At 42.7% G+C, this 19315-nt stretch overlaps 1 protein-coding gene across 1 annotated transcript in view; it reads right to left on the bottom strand.

Annotated features, from left to right (window-relative positions):
- The window catches only part of LOC127568596 (cobalamin binding intrinsic factor-like), a 38224-nt gene extending 19291 nt beyond the window's left edge, over nt 1-18933 (bottom strand). Inside the window, exon 1 of the mRNA XM_052012548.1 lies at nt 18399-18933. Within this exon, the coding sequence (XP_051868508.1) occupies nt 18399-18446 (48 nt within the window). The 5' untranslated portion in view covers nt 18447-18933. The remainder of the gene's footprint in view (nt 1-18398) is intronic.
- Between the last annotated feature and the right edge of the window lie 382 nt (nt 18934-19315).

The following is a 19315-nucleotide window of genomic DNA, read 5'->3' as shown; positions in this document are numbered from 1 at the left end:
CACCCACGCTATTGTGTACCTGGTCAGCATGGACGGGTTGGGTCAAATGACCTGTTTTCTTGCTGTATAAGTCTGTGACTGAGACTCTGCATATAGCCACCCTATGTTAGAGACTGGGTTGCTGCATAGTTTGTCGTCTAACTCCCTCCTTCGGCAATACGACTTTTGAGTCATTTTCCTTCCATTTGATTTCCAGTATCTGAGGGCAAGGCTATCACCCACGCTTCTGGGTTATGGCTGTGAGAGCACTGATTGGCACAAATCAAGAGTTAACCCCACTGGTGTGTGATCGGAATCACATATGGCCCAAGCAGGTTTACTGCTGAAGGACATCACTGAGCCACTTGTCCCCACAGCAACCTGACACAGGTCCCTGCTCACCTTTACCCACAATAGTTCTGTATTTTTTAACCAAATTCAAATTTTCCACTGGGCCTGGTTGGATTTGAACTTACAGAAGTGGAAGCGTGGCAAGAAGGATCAAGCTGTGGTGAAGGAAGATTCCTTCTGCATTTAATGGCAGGACCTGATTTAAGATTCGGGCCCTGGAGGTAGATTTGCAGAGTACTGGTTGGACAGGAGGTCCTGGGGCAACAGTGAGGTTCTGAGTCTGGGAAAACTTGGAGGGAATTGCAAGTGGGAGGGGAGGCCGGAGAGATCAGTGTGGAACAGTAGACAGGTTGTGGGGATTGGTGAGGTCCAGCCTACATTGTCAGGAAACACCCCTGTTCCCCAAGCCAAAGGAAGCACTCAGCAGGCACTCATCTGCACAGTCAGCCCTTTGCACATCCCTTCAGCTGCCAGCTTATCAGAGGCCTTGCAATCAGACCTACTGACATTATTTTAAACATCTAAAATCTGAGACACACACACTGCTCTTGCTTAGAGAGACCGGTCCCTGGAAGTGCCTGCACCCACACTGTAGATTGGTGTCAAACTCAGTGGCTATCTGGGAGCTCTTACCACTTTATCAACGCAGCTTGTGGTTGTCGGATACAGGTTAGGGGCCAGTGTCCTGAACCTGCCTCCATTTAAAAGATAAAGTTGGATGTGGCGGTGGCAACAGGATCCCATTATTTTGTGTTCAAGCCATCTCACCCCTCACTGCCTCCTGTCCTAGGGGATACAATTCTCCACACCGGCTCTGGATTGTTTGTCCAAGCCTCTGAATAATTCACCTGGTGTGTAACAGCACACCATCACCCTCCACTGAAAAGTAAACCGGTTATGCTGGTAGAATTGGCAGCTAGTCCACCATTACCCACTTACAGAATCATCCAAGAATAAAAGTATCCCCAGAATTTTTTGATTGATGGTTTCAACGTTTCAACAACCCAAACAGCTGAACTTTCCTCGTGATCCTTCCTTCCACTAGTTCCATACATACTTAGGCTTGAGCAGTTCAGATGACAATGGACTGCCTTTTTTTAAGGTGTATTCAATTGTTTAATACAAACAGCATTAAAATTTCAGATTGTAACATCTCACAGATCTACATTTGAATACTGTAGATAGGTTTATGTACTTAACTCTGTAAAATTACCAAGTGGATCACAGCCAAGGCAAACATTAAATAATATCAAGTGCTAATGCTAAGTGACATTAACAGAACAAAAGAAGGCTGTGCTTCGCTATTCTCCATTGACCAACCCAAGATCCTTGATATCTTGGCCAAACAAAGGATCAGTTCACCTCAATCTTTGAAATACAATGGGACCCAATGACCACACAGATCAGATGAGACACTTCCAGGTCTGACTGTCCTTTAAATGGAAAAAGTCCTTTCTAGTTTCAGCGTGAATAATTTAGATCACATGCTAAAATGATAAGGCATGCTAGGTTAGTTTCCTTGGCACTATTAGAAAGAGTAGGCTCATTAGGGACCATAGAGGAAATTTGTGTGTGGAGCCAGAGTTTTAAATGAATACTACTCATCCGTAGAGAACGGCGTTGTAGTTGAACATCGAATGAAGGGAAGGGGACAGTGAAATTTTAGATTAAAAAAATACCGTAAACTTCTGAGGGAATCAACAGGTCAGGTAGCATCTGTGGAGGGAAATGGTCAGTCAATGTTTTGGGTCTAGACCCTTCATCTAACTGGAAGAGTAGAGGGGAGATAACCAGATAAAGTGATGAAGGAAGTGTAGGGGATAATAGCCTTCATTAACTGGGGCATATAATGTAAAACCAGGGAGATTATGGTACAACGATACAAAACATTATGTAGAATACCGTGTGCAGTTCTGGTCACCGCACCATAGGGAGCATGTGATTGCATTGGAGAGGGTGCAGAGGAGATTCACCAGGATGTTGCCTGGGATGGAACACTTCAGTTATGAGGAGATACTGGAGAGGCCGGGTCTGTTTCCCCTGAGCAGGGAACAGTGAGGGGAACCTGAGGGAGGTGAACAGAACTGTGAGTGTGTAGATAGGGTAAAGAGTGAGAAACTTTTCTCCACACCAGTGTTGTCTGAAACCAGAGGGCATAAATTCAGGGAGAGGGGTAAGAGGTTTAGAGGAAGAATATATGGGATCTGAGGGATCTTGGTTGGACTTTAGAATGCACTGCCTGAGGGGTGGTGGGGGCAAAGAGTCTCTCAGTATTTAAGAATTATTTGGATGAGCACTTGAATCACCAAGGTATGGAAGGCTGCGGACCAAGTGCTGGTAAATTAGATGCCTAGATGGGTATTTGATGGTCAGCATGGACATGATGGGCTGAAGGACCTGTTCTTGCGCTGGGGACTCTATGTTCCAATTCGATTCCAATTTCCTCCATTCATTGCAAGTGTCATTTGACTCTTCGGTTTGCTGCAGTCACCCAGCAGTCTACGTGTGGCACGTGGGCCAAGTCCGTTCACAACACACATGGGCCAAGAACATATATGTCTCACACTGGACCACGTGTGATACACATACCAGGTGCATACATGGCACGTGAATGGCAGGTACACAGGGTGCATGACTGGCACACATGCTGGGCAAATGCATGGGGCACTGGGCAGTAAGATGTGGAGCAGGCAGTCCTTGTGTACAGCTGCTACACAGGACAGAGACATTGCAGCAAGTGCTGTGTGCTAACTGTAGGCAGGAAACCCCAGGAGGCTGCACCGGGAACACTGGATGAAATAAATGACACCCTCGGAATCACAGGTGAAGCGCTGCCAGATGCCGAGGCTCCTGACATTGCCCACTCTGCTCTTCCCCTGGATCGGTCCCACAGTACGGCTGGGTGACAGACCCTGTCACGTTTTGGGCAGCACTGAAGGTGCAGTTACAGGGCCAAGGGCCACAGCAGGAGGTCATTCGGTCCACCCTGTCCTTTCTGGCTCTCTGTGCAGCAATCCTGTCAGTCCCATTTTCTGGCTCTATTCCTGTAGCCCTGGACGTTCATCCCCTTAAGAGTGTATCCAATTCCCTTCTGAAATCATTGACGGTCTCTGCTTCCAGCAGCCTTGCAGTCAGTGAGTTCCAGGTCGATACCACTCACTGCATAAATAAACAAGTTCTTCCAGTGTCCCTTGCGTAAACCCTGACACCCCACTCCCCTAGTCCCTGTACAATCAGCTGATGGAGACAGACTTCCTTTGTCCACCTTTGTCAACATCACTGTTTCTGCTTTCGGGTTCACCTCACATGCGAAAGGTCCCCAGTTCAATCCTGGGCAGGAACGTACTTTCAATGACCAGTGGAGGTGCTGCCTCACAGCGCTCGTGACCCAGGTACGATCCTGACCTGTTTGGAGTTTGCATGTTCTCCCTGTGACAGGTTCACCCTGGGGTGCTCTAGTTTCCACCCACATCCCAAGGACATTGATTAGTTGGCCACTGTAAGGTTCCCCTAGTGAAGTGGTTTTCAACCTTTTTCATGCTGCGGCCCCCCAGAACATGTCCTCGTTAGATGCCAGACCCCCAAAGCCCACAAAATCAAACAATCGATAATCCATGCATATAACACTTAAATTACTGCACATAGGCCCTATTGAAATGGTGACTATTTCAATCACCGAAAATTACCAGCAGTGTCTTTCAGTGTTCAGTTCAATGTGAAGGTTGTGCCTGTTTTGCACTGCAGAGTTTGTCCAAATGTGGTGGTATGTGTGACAAACATAAGTGTAGGTCATCCTCAATATTCTGTCTTGATCTGTATTTGGTTTTCATGGCAGTGACAGCAGAAAATGCTATTTCGCACGAGTAAGTGGCTGCAAATGGTAACAGAACATTGACGGCTTTGCCGGACAGCAGTGGATACTCCTGGGAACGTGCTATCCAGAACGACATCAGTGACATTCCGTTGAACTACAAGCGCAAAGTCTTGTCAGATGACAGTTCAGCCAATTCTTCTTGTTCACGTCCAGTTAAATCAGTAAGCATGCATTCAAACTGACTTTGAATCCAATCAAATATGCTCGTTTCATCGTCGCCGAAATACTCATGGAAATAATGTGACAGCTGTTGAATATGGTTCAAAACGGTGCTCACAATGGCCTCTATCTTAGTCTCATTCACTGTCAGAAAGTCAGCCAGCAACGGAAATAGACGCCTTGCTCGCATCTTCCCTTCCAGATACGGAGTTTTTTTCTGGAAGGCATTGATTTTGTCATGCGTTTTCAGAACATTTGAGCCAGGTCCTTGCAATCATAGATTTAAGCTGTTCAAAATGTTGAAAATATCTGCAAGATAAGCTAATCTGGCAACCCACGTCTCATCTGTCAAGAACTGTGCCAATGATCCATTACACTCATTTAGAAAAATGAGCAGTTCACCTCACAATTCATATACAGGCTGCAGAACGCGGCCTCGTGACAGCCATCTGACTTCTGTATGTAGCAACAAATACTTATGCTCGGCTTCCATTTCACGGCATATGTTTTCAAACAAATGATGATTGAGCAGCCTGGCTTTGATAAAGTTAACGATTTTAATGTACGTGGAAAACACATCCGCAAGATTTTCATCCATATCCTTTGCAGCCAAAGCCTCACGGTGAATCATGCAGTGGGTTGCTACTACATGTGGAGCTACTTCTTTCACTCGTGCGACTAGACCCGACTTCCGTCCCATCATTGCGGCAGCACCATCCGTGCATATTCCAATACACTGTGTCCACACCAATGCCGATCGTACAAAAAAAGTGTCAAGCACACGGAAAAGTTCTTCACCGGTTGTACGCCCTGGGAGCACCTTGCAAAACAAAAAGTCTTCCAGAGCCTCTCCTTCCCAGCAATATTGAACATAAACCAACAACTGCGCAGCACTGGCAACATCAGTACTTTCATCGAGCTGAATCGCAAATCTGACTTGCTGAAGACGTGCTATCAGCTGGCTCTGTATATCCGCCATATCGCCAATTCTTCTGCTTACTTTGTTATCAGACAGTGGAATGGCTTTCAGTTTTTGACTGGATTCTTCTCCCAGTACAACTTCGCACATATCTACTGCTGCAGGCAGTATAAGCTCTTCTCCAATTGTGAGAGGCTTTCTGGAACATGCTATTCGTAATGCTACCAAATATGATGCGTGAAGAGCCTTCTCATTTACAGTGGTGCAGGCTGTCATTTTGCCTTTCTGCTTGAGGTACAGCTCCTTTTGCCGCTCAAAATATTCCTTCAGCTTACTGGCAATATCTGGATGCACTGTTGTTAAATGGCGCTCCAATATCACTGGTTTCATTGCATCGTTGGACAGTATTTGCAAACACACAACACAGAGAGGTTGGTCCGCATTTGTCCCCACTGCGATGAAGCCATATGAAATGTATTCTGGATCGTACTTGCGTTGTTTTCTCTTTCGGTCACCCTTATCCCCTTCGTCATCAGAATCTTCCGGTTTCTGGTCAGCTTTTCTCTTCAGAAATCTCTCCACACTCAGCAATATGCACTGGACAGTTTAATTACTATTACTGATAAACAAAATTATCAAAACTAATCTAAAATTTACACGCTTGCGCACTTTTCGTTTAACAGTGACGTCACTGTGGCGTAAATACACGGTAAGTAAGCAATATTATTAAGGCACACCAACAACGTCACTCAGTCTCTCTAACACTACAGTGCACAACAGAATAGTAGTGAGCAGTGAACACTACTGACTACTCTGACTACACAAATCGGATATTAAGCGGCAGTTTACCAGAAGGGAACACCGTCTAAGTCTCTAAGATTGTCGCCTATAACAAATAGAATAGATACGGCCGATTTTCTGAATAGTGGAAAACTGGAGCAAGCAAGTAAGCTACGTCTTTGTAACAGGTCGCTTTCCCATTTTTTTCTTGGCCTGCTCGCGGACCCCCTGGCAACCCGCCGCGGACCCCCAGGGGTCCCTGGACCACAGGTTGGAAACCTCTGCAATAGCACACCGTTGTCTGAACGCAACGTGTTGCCCTAAGACATCTATGCACACAATCCCCAGTTCTCTCTGTCCCTGCACGCTCAGTAGAACTGCGTCACTTTCCCCATCCCTTCTGCCCTGCGTTAATTTCCATCCTGCCTGCCCACCCCACAAGCCTTTCCATTCCTGTTACTGTCCAAAGGTATATGCCTCGCTGTTTGCAAGACCTCATCACTAATGCTCTCAAAAGCTGCTCCGGGGTTGCTAAGGAAAAAACAGTGATTTCCCTCTGAATGAAGTCCTTCCCAAGTCCCGAAGAGATTACTGTGACATTGCAGTGTGTCTGGTATGGCTCGAGCCATCAGTCCCTCAGCTCCTATCTTACACTAATCTGCTCTCCCCTGGGTTTCACCAGAGGGTTTCGGACAGACCGGTAATCCTCACACCCTGGGTTATACTCCAGTTAATGTCCCACTCCTGCAGAACCCACCCACTCTCACCTGATAAGATCTTGTCCACCCACCTCTCCCTCTCTCCACCAAGCTCTGTCCTCTCTGCCTCCCCAACCAGACCTCTGTTTTATCTCCCTTTCTCTTTTCCTCTCTCCTTCCCTCCATTTCCTCTCTCTTGCTTTTCTTTGTCTCTTCCTCATCACGCCTTCTCTCCAACCTTACTCTTCCTTTCATTCTCACTATCATCCCCTCAGTGCTAGTCACCAAGCTTCAAAACCTGGGCCTCTGTACCTCTCTCTGCAACTGGATCCTTGGCTTCTTTATAGGGAGACCACAGTCAGTGTGGATCAGTGATAAAATCTCCTCGCTGACAATCAACACAGGTGCACCTCGTGTGTGCTTAGCCCACTGCTCTACTCTCTCTACACTCATGACTGTGTGGCTAGGTACAAACACCATCTATAAATTCGCCGATGACACCACTGTTGTCGGCAGAATCTCAGACGATGATGAGGAGGCGTACAGGAGTGAGATAGATCGGTTGAGTGATGTTGCAACAACAAGCTTGCACTCAGCATCAGCAAGACCAAGGAATTAATCATGGACTTCAGGAAGGGAAAGTCAGGAGAACACACACCAGTCCTCATTAAGGGGTCAGCGGTGGAAAGGGTGAGCAGCTTCAAGTTCCCGGGCATCAGCATCTCGGAGAATCTATCTTGTCCCTGAGTCTGTTGGTGGTGCTCGATGGACTAAGTCATAACTTGGCTTTGGTCCAAGCACTTTTCAATCTATTATTTACCACTCCCCAATAAGTCTTTTACAACACTGGCACAAGTTTAATTTTGATTTTTAACTGCTAAAGTGAATACCAGATCTAAAGCGTCAGCTAATGGTAAAGGTAATGGAGACCAACCTACTTTGGAAGCTATTTCTAATCTGGATAGAAAGTTTGACCGGAGCTTTGCCAAATTGAAGTCCATTTTACAGGACTTCGAAGAAAAAAAAATACTCTTATCCAGGAGAATGCCAAACAAATGCAACTAATTGCTGAACTTGACCAAACTGGTAAAGAGAGAGATGCCAAACTTCATTCACTTGAAAAAGCTTTAATTACAACCAAGCAAAACCTGGAAAAGCAACAGAGGATCATCGAGCTGGAAGGACGCAGCAGGAGGAAAAATTTAAGAATTATCAATTTTCCAGAAGACACTGAGACTAGTAACCCCACGGAATTCCTTTCTAAACTTTTGTCGATGTGTTCTGTTCCGATATATTCCCTGCTGACCCCATTCTGGACAGAGCTCATAGAGCATTAATATTCAAACCTGCTCCGGATCAAAAACCTCAGCCAGTAATTTTGAGATTTCATTTTGTCAGTGTCAAGGAACTCTTGATTCATACCGCTCATCGACGTGGAATGATTCAATTTAAACAATGAAAGTTTCGAATAGTTGAAGATTACGCCCAGAAGTTATGAACTGCTGCTGACGTACAAACCAATTATGGCTCACCTCTATCAAAGCAATTATCATCCTGCGTTATTATTCCCAGCAAGGCTGCGAATTACACTGCCTGATAAATTTCGTAAATGGTTTAAATCTATTCAAGAAGCTGAGCAATTTCTTTTGAACTAGCTTTTAATTTTAAAAGCTAAGTAATGCGGAAGAGAAACAATGTTTTTCCTTTGATTTATGACTTACTCGCTTTATTATCTAATTAATTTTTAGATTTAAACCTCTCTTTTTTCTTTTAATATTTTTAATGTTTTGTTTTTATTATAATTAAGAATTTAATCAATGACTGATCGTTTGCTTTCTTTCTGAAATAATTATTAAATTGTATTCTTTAAATGTTGACTGTTAATGCCCTTTGGCTCTGTTTTAATTCCACAATTTTGTTGTTATTTCGATATTTCTGTTTGGGTTATTTTGTTCATTCTCAGTCTAAACATGAGTGGTTTATATATTTGTTAATTTGGACTGCCGCCACCAATAGAATTGGGCTTAGTTCAATTAGAGGGTAGCTTTCTGGCTGTTTTCGGGCTGTTGGGGGAGTGGGTTGGGGCTGTTTTTAGGTTTTTTTTCTTCTGGGCTGAACTACAGATTTTTCTAAATTGTCGTCATATCCGCTTCCTCCTTGAACTTTTTTACTTCTTCCTGTTGGTAAGATCCGTATATACCAAGATTAACCCTTTACATACCATATGTTTTTAAATCTGTTAAAATGGATAAGACTATTAATTTTATTTCATGGAATGTTAACGGCTTAAACAATTTGCTTAAACGCAAAAAAGATCTTTAAAGTTTTTTGTAGATTAAATGCTCAGATCATTTTTGCTCAGGAGAATCACATCAGGAAGAAAGATAATCAACGTTTTTTTTAGATTTTGGAGGGGTCAACAGTTCCATTCAAATTCACAAGCAAAGGTGAAAGGAGTTTCTATTTTTATAGACTCCTTAATTTCATTTGTCCATCATGAGACAATATCAGACCGAAATGGTAGATTTTTATTAATTACTGGTGTACTTCATAATAAAAAAGTTGTTATGGTTAATGTTTATGCACCCAATGTAGATAACCCTGAATTTTTGAAACATTTGTTTGCACTATTTCCTAATTTAAATGAATACACTGTGATTCTGGGTGGAGATTTTAACTGCTGTCTAAACCCTTTGATGGATAGATCTGTGTCAAATCCTACACTTCCAAACAAATCCACTGTCTTTATTAATTCCTTTTTAGTTGAATCTGGAATTTTAGATGTTTGGAGATTTCTACACCTACTTGATAAAGAATTTTCATTCTTTTCTCATGTGTACTATAATTGCTCGAGGATTGATTATTTTTTTATTGATGCTAGACTAACTCCATTTACTCTGGACTGCAAATATGATGCAATTGCCATTTCTGATCATGCACCATTGAGATTATCAATTAAATTACCAGATCTATCCTTTGATGTCAGACAATGGCGATTTAACCCTTCGCTATTACAAGACTTAGATTTCATCCAATTTATTAAAGAACAGATTTAATTTTTCTTTTTAACTAATTTTACTGAAGAAATCTCCAGTGGGATAATATGGGATATGTTTAAAGCATACATCCGTGGTCAAATTATTTCATATTCCACTGGATTGAAAAAAAGAACTAATAACGAAATACGTATATTGGCTGACAAGATTAAAGAAATCGATAAAACATATTCTGTTACTCCTAATCTGGAGCTTTTTAAAAAGAGAACAGAACTCCAACTACAACATAGTTTATTATTAACATCTTCAATTGAAAATCTGCTACTTAAAAACAAAAGTCAATTTTATATACATGGTGACGAATCTGGTAAATTATTGGCCAACCAATTGAAAGCTACTATATCTAAACGTCAGATTAATAAAATTCGTAAACCAAATGGTACCTACACGATAGATCAAGTTCAAATTAAGAAATCCTTTCAAGAATTTTATTCTTCTTTATACCAATCAGAATTCCCTGAGGACCCTACTTTAATACGTGAATTTTTAAGAGATTTGAAGACTCCCCAATTATCTTTAAATGAACGCTCTACATTCGATGCTCCCATTTCGGAGGAAGAAATAAAGAAAGTAATATCTTCAATGAATTCGGGTAAAGCACCCGGCCCTGACAGATATACAGCTGAATTTTTTAAATCCTTTTCTGATATTCTTGTTCCCTGGTTAGCCAAATTTTTTTAAAGATGCCCTATCAGTGGGTAAACTACCACAATCTTTTTATGAAGCAACTATTTCTTTAATTCTTAAAAAGGATAAAGATCCCACTGATTTTATTAAATGTAGATTCCAAAATATTTTCCAAAATATTGGCCTTTAGATTAGAAAAGGTTCTTCCACAAATTATCCCTGAAGACCAGACAGGATTTATTCAGAATTGTTATCTACATTTTAATATTAGGAGATTAATGAATATTATATATACCCCTTCATCCCAAATTCCAGAACGTGTTGTTTCGCTAGATGCTGAAAAGGCGTTTGACAGAGTCGCATGGGAATATCTATTCAGTACACTTCAAAAATTTAATTTTAGTCCTAAATTTATATCTGCGATTAAAATGATTTATTATGCACCTATGGCTTCAATACTTACTAATAATCAAAGATCTCCTTTGTTTAGGCTTTTTCGAGGTACTAGACAAGGCTGCCCGTTAAGCCCCTTATTATTTGATATTGCTGTAGAACCTTTGGCTATTGCACTTCAAGATTCTCCAAATATATGTGGTATTACTCGTGGACAGAAGATTCATAAGATATCTCTTTATGCAGATGACCTGTTACTTTATATTTCTAATCCGGAGGTATCTATCCCCGCAGTGCTATCACTATTAGATCAGTTTAGTGTTTTTTCTGGCTATAGATTAAATCTTAATAAGAGCGAACTTTTCCATTAAATATGCAAACCCCAATTTATAGCCAATTACCTTTTAGATTGGTAACTGACTATTTTATGTATTTAGGTGTTAAAATTACCAAGAGACATAAGGATTTATTTAAAGCTAATCTACTACCTTTAATTGACCATGTTAAACAATTATTTACTAAATGGTCCCCACTGTCTGCGTGGCGGGCAGCTTAAAAGGCAAACAGCCTCTAGAGCGGGCAGCGGAGTGAGAGGGAAGCGGAGTGGTCGGGCTTTGGCACAAGGGGCTTCAGCACACAGGGACTTCGCTAAGAGGAAGCCGGTAAGCCTGAGTACATGCTGCTGAGATATAAGGTAAGGTCTGGTGGGTACTTTTTATCTTGATTTGTTGTAACTAATCTGGGACCAGGATATGGGGGAGACAGTTAGAGCAGTGATGTGCTCCGTATGCGGTATGTGGGAGGTCAGGGTCAGCACAGTTGTCCCTGATGACCACACCTGCAAAAGGTGCGTCCAGCTGCAGCTCCTAGTAGACCAAGTTAGGGAATTAGAGCAGCAGCTGGACGAACTACGGATCATTCGGGAGGCGGAGGCAGAGATAGATAAGAGTTATCGGGAGATAGACACACTGATAAGACAGGAGGAGAGTAACTGGGTAACTGTCAGGAGAGGGAAGGGGAGCAGGCAGAGAGAGCAGAGCACCCCTGTGGCTGTCCCCATCAATAATAGGTATACCGCTTTGGATACTGTTGGTGGGGATGACCTACCAGGAACTAGTTGCGGAGGTCTGGTCTCTGGCACCGAGTGGACCCTCAACTCAGAAGGGGAAGAAGGAAGTGAGGAGAGCGGTAGTGATAGGGGATTCTATAGGCAGGGGGATAGATGGGATATTCTGTGGGGTTGATCGGGAATTCCGGATGGTCTGTTGCCTCCCTGGTGCCAGGGTCCGGGATATCTCAGATCGGGTTCAGGTTATTCTCAGAAGGGAGGGCGTGAACCCAGACGTTGTGATCCATGTAGGGACTAACGACATGGGCAGGAAAAGAGAGGAGGTCCTGCGTAAGGATCTCAGGGAGTTAGGTGCTAAATTGAGGGGCAGGACATCCAGGGTAACAATCTCAGATTGCTACCTGTGCCACATGCGAGTGAGGAGAGGAATAGGAAGATTAGGCAGATTAATACGTGGCTGAGGGGATGGTGCGAGAGGGAGGGCTTCAGGTTTATGGATAATTGGGATTTCTTCCAGGGAAGATGAGATCTGTTCCAACGGGACGGTTTACACCTGAACTGGAGGGGTACTGACATTTTTGCAGGAAGGTTTGCTAATGCTGCTCGGGGGAGTTTAAACTAAATTTGCAGGGGGGATCCAGAATGAGAGAGAGGATAGCGAGATGGAGGGTAGAGGACAGGTAGGAACTACACAATTTTGGAGCATTAATACGATTGGAGAGAGGAGAAATGGGTTAAAAATCCTATATCTGAATGCACGGAGTGTCAGGAATAAGGTAGGCGAGCTTGAAGCTCAGATACGAATGGGTAAGTATGATGTTGTTGGGATAACGGAGACATGGCTGCAGGGAGATCAGACCTGGGAAATGAATTTTCGAGGGTATACATGCTATCGTAAGGACAGGAAGGTGGGCAGAGGGGGGGGGGGTGGCCCTGTTGGTGAGGAATGAGATTCAGTCCCTTGCAAGGGGGGACATTGAATCAGGAGAAGTAGAGTCAGTGTGGATAAAAAGACCCTAATGGGTGTTATCTACAGGCCTCCGAACGGTGGCATGGATATTGGGTGCAAGCTGAATAGTGAGTTAATGTTGGCATGTGGCAAGGGTAATGTCACAGTAGTTATGGGGGATTTCAATATGCAAGTGGACTGGGAAAATCAGGCTGGTACCGGACCCCAGGAAAGGGAGTTTATAGAGTGCCTCCGGGATGCATTCTTGGAGCAGCTGGTACGAGAGCCGACCAGGGAGAGGGCTATTCTGGATTTAGTGCTGTGTAATGAGCAAGATTTGATAAGAGAACTCGAAGTAAAGGAGCCATTGGGAGGTAGTGACCATAACATGATAAGTTTTTATCTGCAATTGGAGAGGGAAAAGGGCAAATCAGAAGGGTCAATTTTGCAGTTGAACAAAGGAGACTATGGAGCCATGAGGGAGGAGCTGGCTAAAGTTGACTGGGCGGGCATCCTAGCAGGATTGTCAGTGGAACAGCAATGGCAGGTATTCTTGGGAATAATGCACAAGGTGCAGGATCAGTTCATTCCCCAGAGAAGGAAAGACTCAAAGAGGGGAAAGGGGCCACCGTGGCTGACAAAGGAAGAAGTATTAAAAAGGAAGAAGTATGGCAGAGCCAAGCTGAATGGGAAGATAGAAGACTGGGAAATTTTTAAGGTGCAGCAGAATTTAACTAAAAAGGTAACTTGGGAAGAAAAAATGAGGTACGAAGGCAAGCTAGCCAGGAATATTAAGGAGGATAGCAAAAGCTTTTTTAGGTATGTGAAGGGAAAGAAGTTAGTTAGGAACAATGTTGGGCCCTTGAAGACCGAATCGGGTGAAATTATTACGGGAAACAGGGAGATGGCAGTCGAATTTAATAAGTACTTTGGATCTGTCTTCACGGGGGAAGACGTAAGAAATCTCCCAGAGGTAAGGATGGACAAAAGGCAGAGGGTGACAGAGGAACTGAAGTGGATTGACATTAGGAAAGAAATGGTGATGGGTAGACTAATGGGGCTGAAGACTGACAAATCCCCAGGTCCAGATGGTCTGCATCCCAGGGTACTAAAGGAGGTGGCTCTAGAAATTGTGGATGCATTGGTGATCACTTTCCGATGTTCCTTAGATTCGGGGTCAGTTCCTGAGGATTGGAGAATGGCTAATGTTATCTCACTTTTTAAGAAAGGAGGGAGGGAGAAAACGGGGAACTATCGTCCAGTTAGCCTAACATCTGTGGTGGGGAAGATGCTAGAGTCCATTATTAAGGATGAAATAGCGGCATATTTGGATAGCAATGATAGGATTGGGTTGAGTCAACATGGATTTACTAAGGGCAAATCATGCTTGACTAATCTACTGGAGTTTTTTGAGGGTGTAACCAGGAAAATAGACGAGGGAGATTCAGTGGATGTTGTATACCTCGACTTTCAGAAGGCATTTGATAAAGTGCTGCACAGGAGATTGGTGGGTAAAATTAGGGCTCATGGAATTGGGGGGCAGGTATTAACATGGATAGAAAACTGGTTGGCGGATAGGAAACAAAGGGTAGGGGTGAATGGATGTTTCTCAGAATGGCAGGCCGTGACTAGTGGGGTGCCACAGGGCTCGGTGCTGGGACCGCAGCTGTTTACGATCTATGTTGATGATTTAGATGAAGGCATTGTGAATAACATTAGCAAGTCTGCTGATGATACAAAGTTGGGTAGCAGTGCGACATGTGTAGAGGAAGTTAGGAGAATTCAAGGTGATTTGGATAGGTTGGGTAAGTGGGCAGATACTTGGCAGATGAAGTTTAATGTGGATAAGTGTGAGGTTATCCACTTTGGGAGCAGGAACAGGAAGGCGGATTATTATCTGAATGGTGTGGGGTTAGGTAAGGGGGAAATACAAAGGGATCTGGGAGTCCTTGTTCATCAGTCACTGAAAGTGAATGAGCAAGTGCAGCAGGCAGTGATGAAGGCTAATGGAATGTTGGCCTGTATTACAAGAGGAATTGAGTACAAAAGCAAAGAGATTCTTTTGCACTTGCACAGGGCCCTGGTGAGACCACTCCTGGAGTATTGTGTACAGTTTTGGTCTCCAGGGTTAAGGAGGGATATCCTGGCTATAGAGGGCGTGCAGCATAGGTTTACGAGGTTAATTCCAGGGATGTCAGGATTGTCTTATGCTGAGAGGTTGGAGAGACTGGGATTGTACACGCTGGAATTGAGAAGATTGAGAGGGGATCTGATTGAAACATACAGGATTATTAAGGGATTGGACAAGATAGAGACAGGAAATATGTTCCAGATGTTGGGGAAGTCCAGGACCAGGGGGCATGATTTAAGAATAAAGGCTAGGCCATTTAGGACAGAGGTGAGGAAAAACAACTTCTCCCAGAGGGTTGTGAATTTGTGGAATGCACTGCCTCAGAGGGCAGTGGAGGCCAATTCTCTGGGCACTTTCAAGAAGGAGCTAGATAGGTTTCTTATAGATAGGGGAATCAAGGGATATGGGGACAAGGCAGGAACAGGATATTGATTGTTGAGGATCAGCCATGATCTCAAAATGGCGGTGCAGACTCGAAGGGCCGAATGGTCTACTTCTGCTCCTATTGTCTATTGTCTCTATTATTGGTAGGCCAAATCGGTTAAGGTGAATATTTTACCAAAATTTTTATATTTATTTCAAGCGATTCCAACTTTTGTTCCGAAATCTTTTTTTGACACTACTGATTCTAAAATTCTTTCATATATTTGGCAGAATAAAAACCCAAGGTTAAGTAAGAAATATTTACAAAAACTAAAAAAGGATGGTGGTATGACCTTGCCTAACTTTAGATTATATTATTGGGCAATCAATATTAGATATTTAATTTTTTGGATACAAGATTCAGATGCAATTCAACGCCCCAATTGGGTACACCTTGAGTCCCAATCAGTACTTGAATTTTCATTAGTTTCTATTTTAGGAGCTCCACTCCCTTTTGCACTTACCAAATTAAGTAAACATATGATTAACCCAATTGTTAAACATACAATACAAATATAGTTTCAATTTCGTAAGTTTTTTGGATTGAATAAACTTAATCTATCAAGTCCCATTCAATCTAATTATTTCTTTCATCCATCCAGAGTTGATTCAGCGTTTTCCATATGGAAAAGGAAGGGAATAGTATGTTTTCGTGATTTATTCATTGATAACTGTTTTTCATCCTTTGAACAATTGTCTAACAAATACAATTTGCCTCGATCACTTTTTTCGATATTTACAGATTAGAAATTTAAAAGCTACTATACCCTCTTTTCCCACACCTTACAAAACTGAAATTACAGAAAAAATTTTTGGTTTTAATCCTTGTCAGAAGGGCTTGATAGCAATAATCTATGATTTAATTATGAAAATTCGTTCAGAACCACTGGACAAAATTAAGAATGAATGGGAAAGTGAACTCCAGACATCTATACCTACAGAGACTTGGAAGAAAATTCTTCATTTAGTTAATAAATCTTCAATGTGTGCCAGACATTCTTTGATACAGTTTAAGGTAGTTCACAGGACCCATATGTCAAAAGATAAACTAGCTCGTTTTTATCAACATATAAATCCTGTATGTGACAGATGTAAATCGAATGTGGCTTCTTTGACACATATGTTTTGGTCCTGTCCTCTTTTGGAAAAATATTGGAAAGATATTTTTAACATTATTTCAAATGTATTGAAGATTGATTTACAACCTCATCCTATCACTGCAATTTTTGGATTACCAAGGATAGAGTCTGGCCATTTATCTGCCTCTGCTAACCGTATGATTGCCTTTGTTACCTTAATGGCCAAACGATCCATTTTGCTTAAATGGAAGGATCCAATACCCCCCACTACTTTTCAATGGTTCTCTCAAACTATATCATGTTTAAACTTGGAAAAAATTAGGAGTGGTACTGTTGATCCTTTGCTTAAATTTGAGGAAGTTTGGAGTCCATTTATTCAATATTTTCACATGATATAGATCCCCTTGTAATAACCTTTCAACTTAGAGGAATGGAGTTGATGTCATAATATTGCTCTGTTTCTACTGAGAAATTTTAGTCCAGTTTTTTTTTCCTGTTTGTTTTTTTTTAATTTTTTTTCTTTAGCTTAGTTTGGTTTGATATATTTATAAATTTTCTTATTGTTTTGGGGATTTTTTTTCTTTTATATTTTATAATAAATCTTTTTCTTTCCTTTCTTTTATATTATATTCATTCACTGAGAGATCGTTGGATCTACAGATTTTTTAATATACTTTATTGTTTTTTATGATTATCCATGCCATGATTGTTCTTCCGATTTCGTTGTACTACATGTACAAATATTGATGTTATATATTAATCTGTATTAATTTGAAAACTAATAAAAAGATTGAAAAAGAAAAAGAATCTATCTTGTCCCAACATGTTGATGCAATCATTAAATTTTAAATATTTAAATTTTTCTAAATTTTATTTTTTTTAAATTTTATTTACAGCATGGTAACAGGCCCTTCCGACCCAACGAGTCCACGCCGCCTATTTTAAACCCAAATTAACCTACCTGTACATCTTTGGAATGTGGGAGGAAACCGGAGCACCCGGAGGAAACCCACGTAGACACAGGAGAACGTACAACCTCCTTACAGACAGCGACGGGAATCGAACCCCGATCGCTGGCGCTGTAATAGCATCGCGCTAACCGCTACGCTACCGTGCAGCAATCATGAAGAAGACACACAAGCAGCTCTACTTCATTAGGAGCTTGAGGAGATTTGGTGCGTCACCAAAGACCCTTACAGATTTCTATAGATGTACCGTGGAGAGCATTCTGACTGGTTGCATCACCGCCTGGTATGGAGGCTCCAATGCACAGGATTCACCAGAGGCTGCAGATGGTTGTAGACTCAGCCAGCTCCATCACGGGCTCATCCCTCCCCACCATCAAGGACATCTTCAAGAGGCAGTGCCTCAAGAAGGTGGCATCCATCACTAAGGACCCTCACCATCTGGGACATCCCCTCTTCTCGTTACTACCATCAGGCAGGAGGTACAGGGGCCTGAAGACCCACACTCAACGATTCAGGAACAGCTTCTTCCCCTCCACCATCAGATTTCTGAAAGGTCCCTGAACCCATGAACACTACCTTGTTTTTCCTTTTTTTGCACTGTGTTTGTAATTTATAGTAACTTTGTCTTTGCACTGTACGGCTGCCACAAAACATCAAACTTCACATAATCTAAGTCAGTTATAATGAATCTGATTCACTTCCTCTCTGTTACACAATCTCTCTCTCCTTTCTTCCCCCTCCCTTTTCCCTTGTATCCCCCTTCTACCCCCTCCCTCCCCACTACTCTTTTCCACCTTTTCCTCTCCTCTCTCTCTCACCTCTCCACCTTTCTTTCTCTCTCCATTTGCCCTCCCTCCTCTGTCCCTTTCTCTGCAGTTATGTGTCGTTTCCCCCCCCCCCCCCATACCCCTGGAGCACTATGAATTGCCATATTATCCCTTACCTGTGGGGTGTGACGCAGTTTTCTCCCCGTCACCCAGGCTTTTTTCATAGTCCCTTCAATGTCCTCCTGCCGTGAAATTCACTGTTGTGGTCACTGCTCCAGGACTTTGTCCTCCTGTGGCACCCACCTCCTGACTGTGACTGAAGGAATTGTGCAGCGAATGATTAATGAGCTTCTGCAGAAGTCAGATGACAATTGTTGCTCGGCACAGATGAATATTCCATCCTGCTGAAGAATCATGAGGACGCAAAGCAGCCCAACTCTCCCAGAGAGGGATTAAACACGCCCCCCAGACACCTCAGGAAAACGGTCACGAGGCTTTTAAATTAGTTGTGTTTTTGTACATACTTTGAATGGTACCGAGTGTAAAACTACTGCGGGTGACGGGCTGGCTGTGGTGGGAGCTGAAGCAGTGAAATTTCTCAGGAAACCTGCAGCCAGGTTGGTGGTGGCTCACGTGAATTCAACCAACGTGAAGGTTTATCAGCACCCCAACTTCTGATATTCCTGGGTAAACTGGAACACAAACCAACAGGACCTCGGCAATATTATGTCATGGAGCCGGACTTCCTGCTCCAATGCAGTCCCACAACTGGTTTCACCTGTTCTTGCACCTTGGAGCTTTTGGCAAGAGTTCCTTGGGTGCCAGTTAACTCTTTCAATGCTGCTTTAAGACACTGGAGAGTGTATAAAGATTTAAACGTGGTATTTCCTCAACAAGCAGATTAATAAAGTTTAACCCTTTTGCCAGTCAGCTGGGTTCAAAGGTTAACTCAATCCCTACAGTGCTTACTAAAAGCATCATCACCAAAAGGTTAAACTTTCTGTTGCACTTATTATGAACTAGGAATTTAGAAGGTTGTAGTAAATTCACCAGAGGAATAACCTTCTGCATCCACACGGATTAACTGTTTCTC

The sequence above is a fragment of the Pristis pectinata genome, chromosome 3 (assembly GCF_009764475.1).
Source record: "Pristis pectinata isolate sPriPec2 chromosome 3, sPriPec2.1.pri, whole genome shotgun sequence".
Classification (NCBI taxonomy): Eukaryota; Metazoa; Chordata; class Chondrichthyes; order Rhinopristiformes; family Pristidae; genus Pristis; species Pristis pectinata.
The sequence above is the reverse complement of the archived record's forward strand: the minus strand, read 5'-3'. Positions and strand labels throughout refer to the sequence as shown.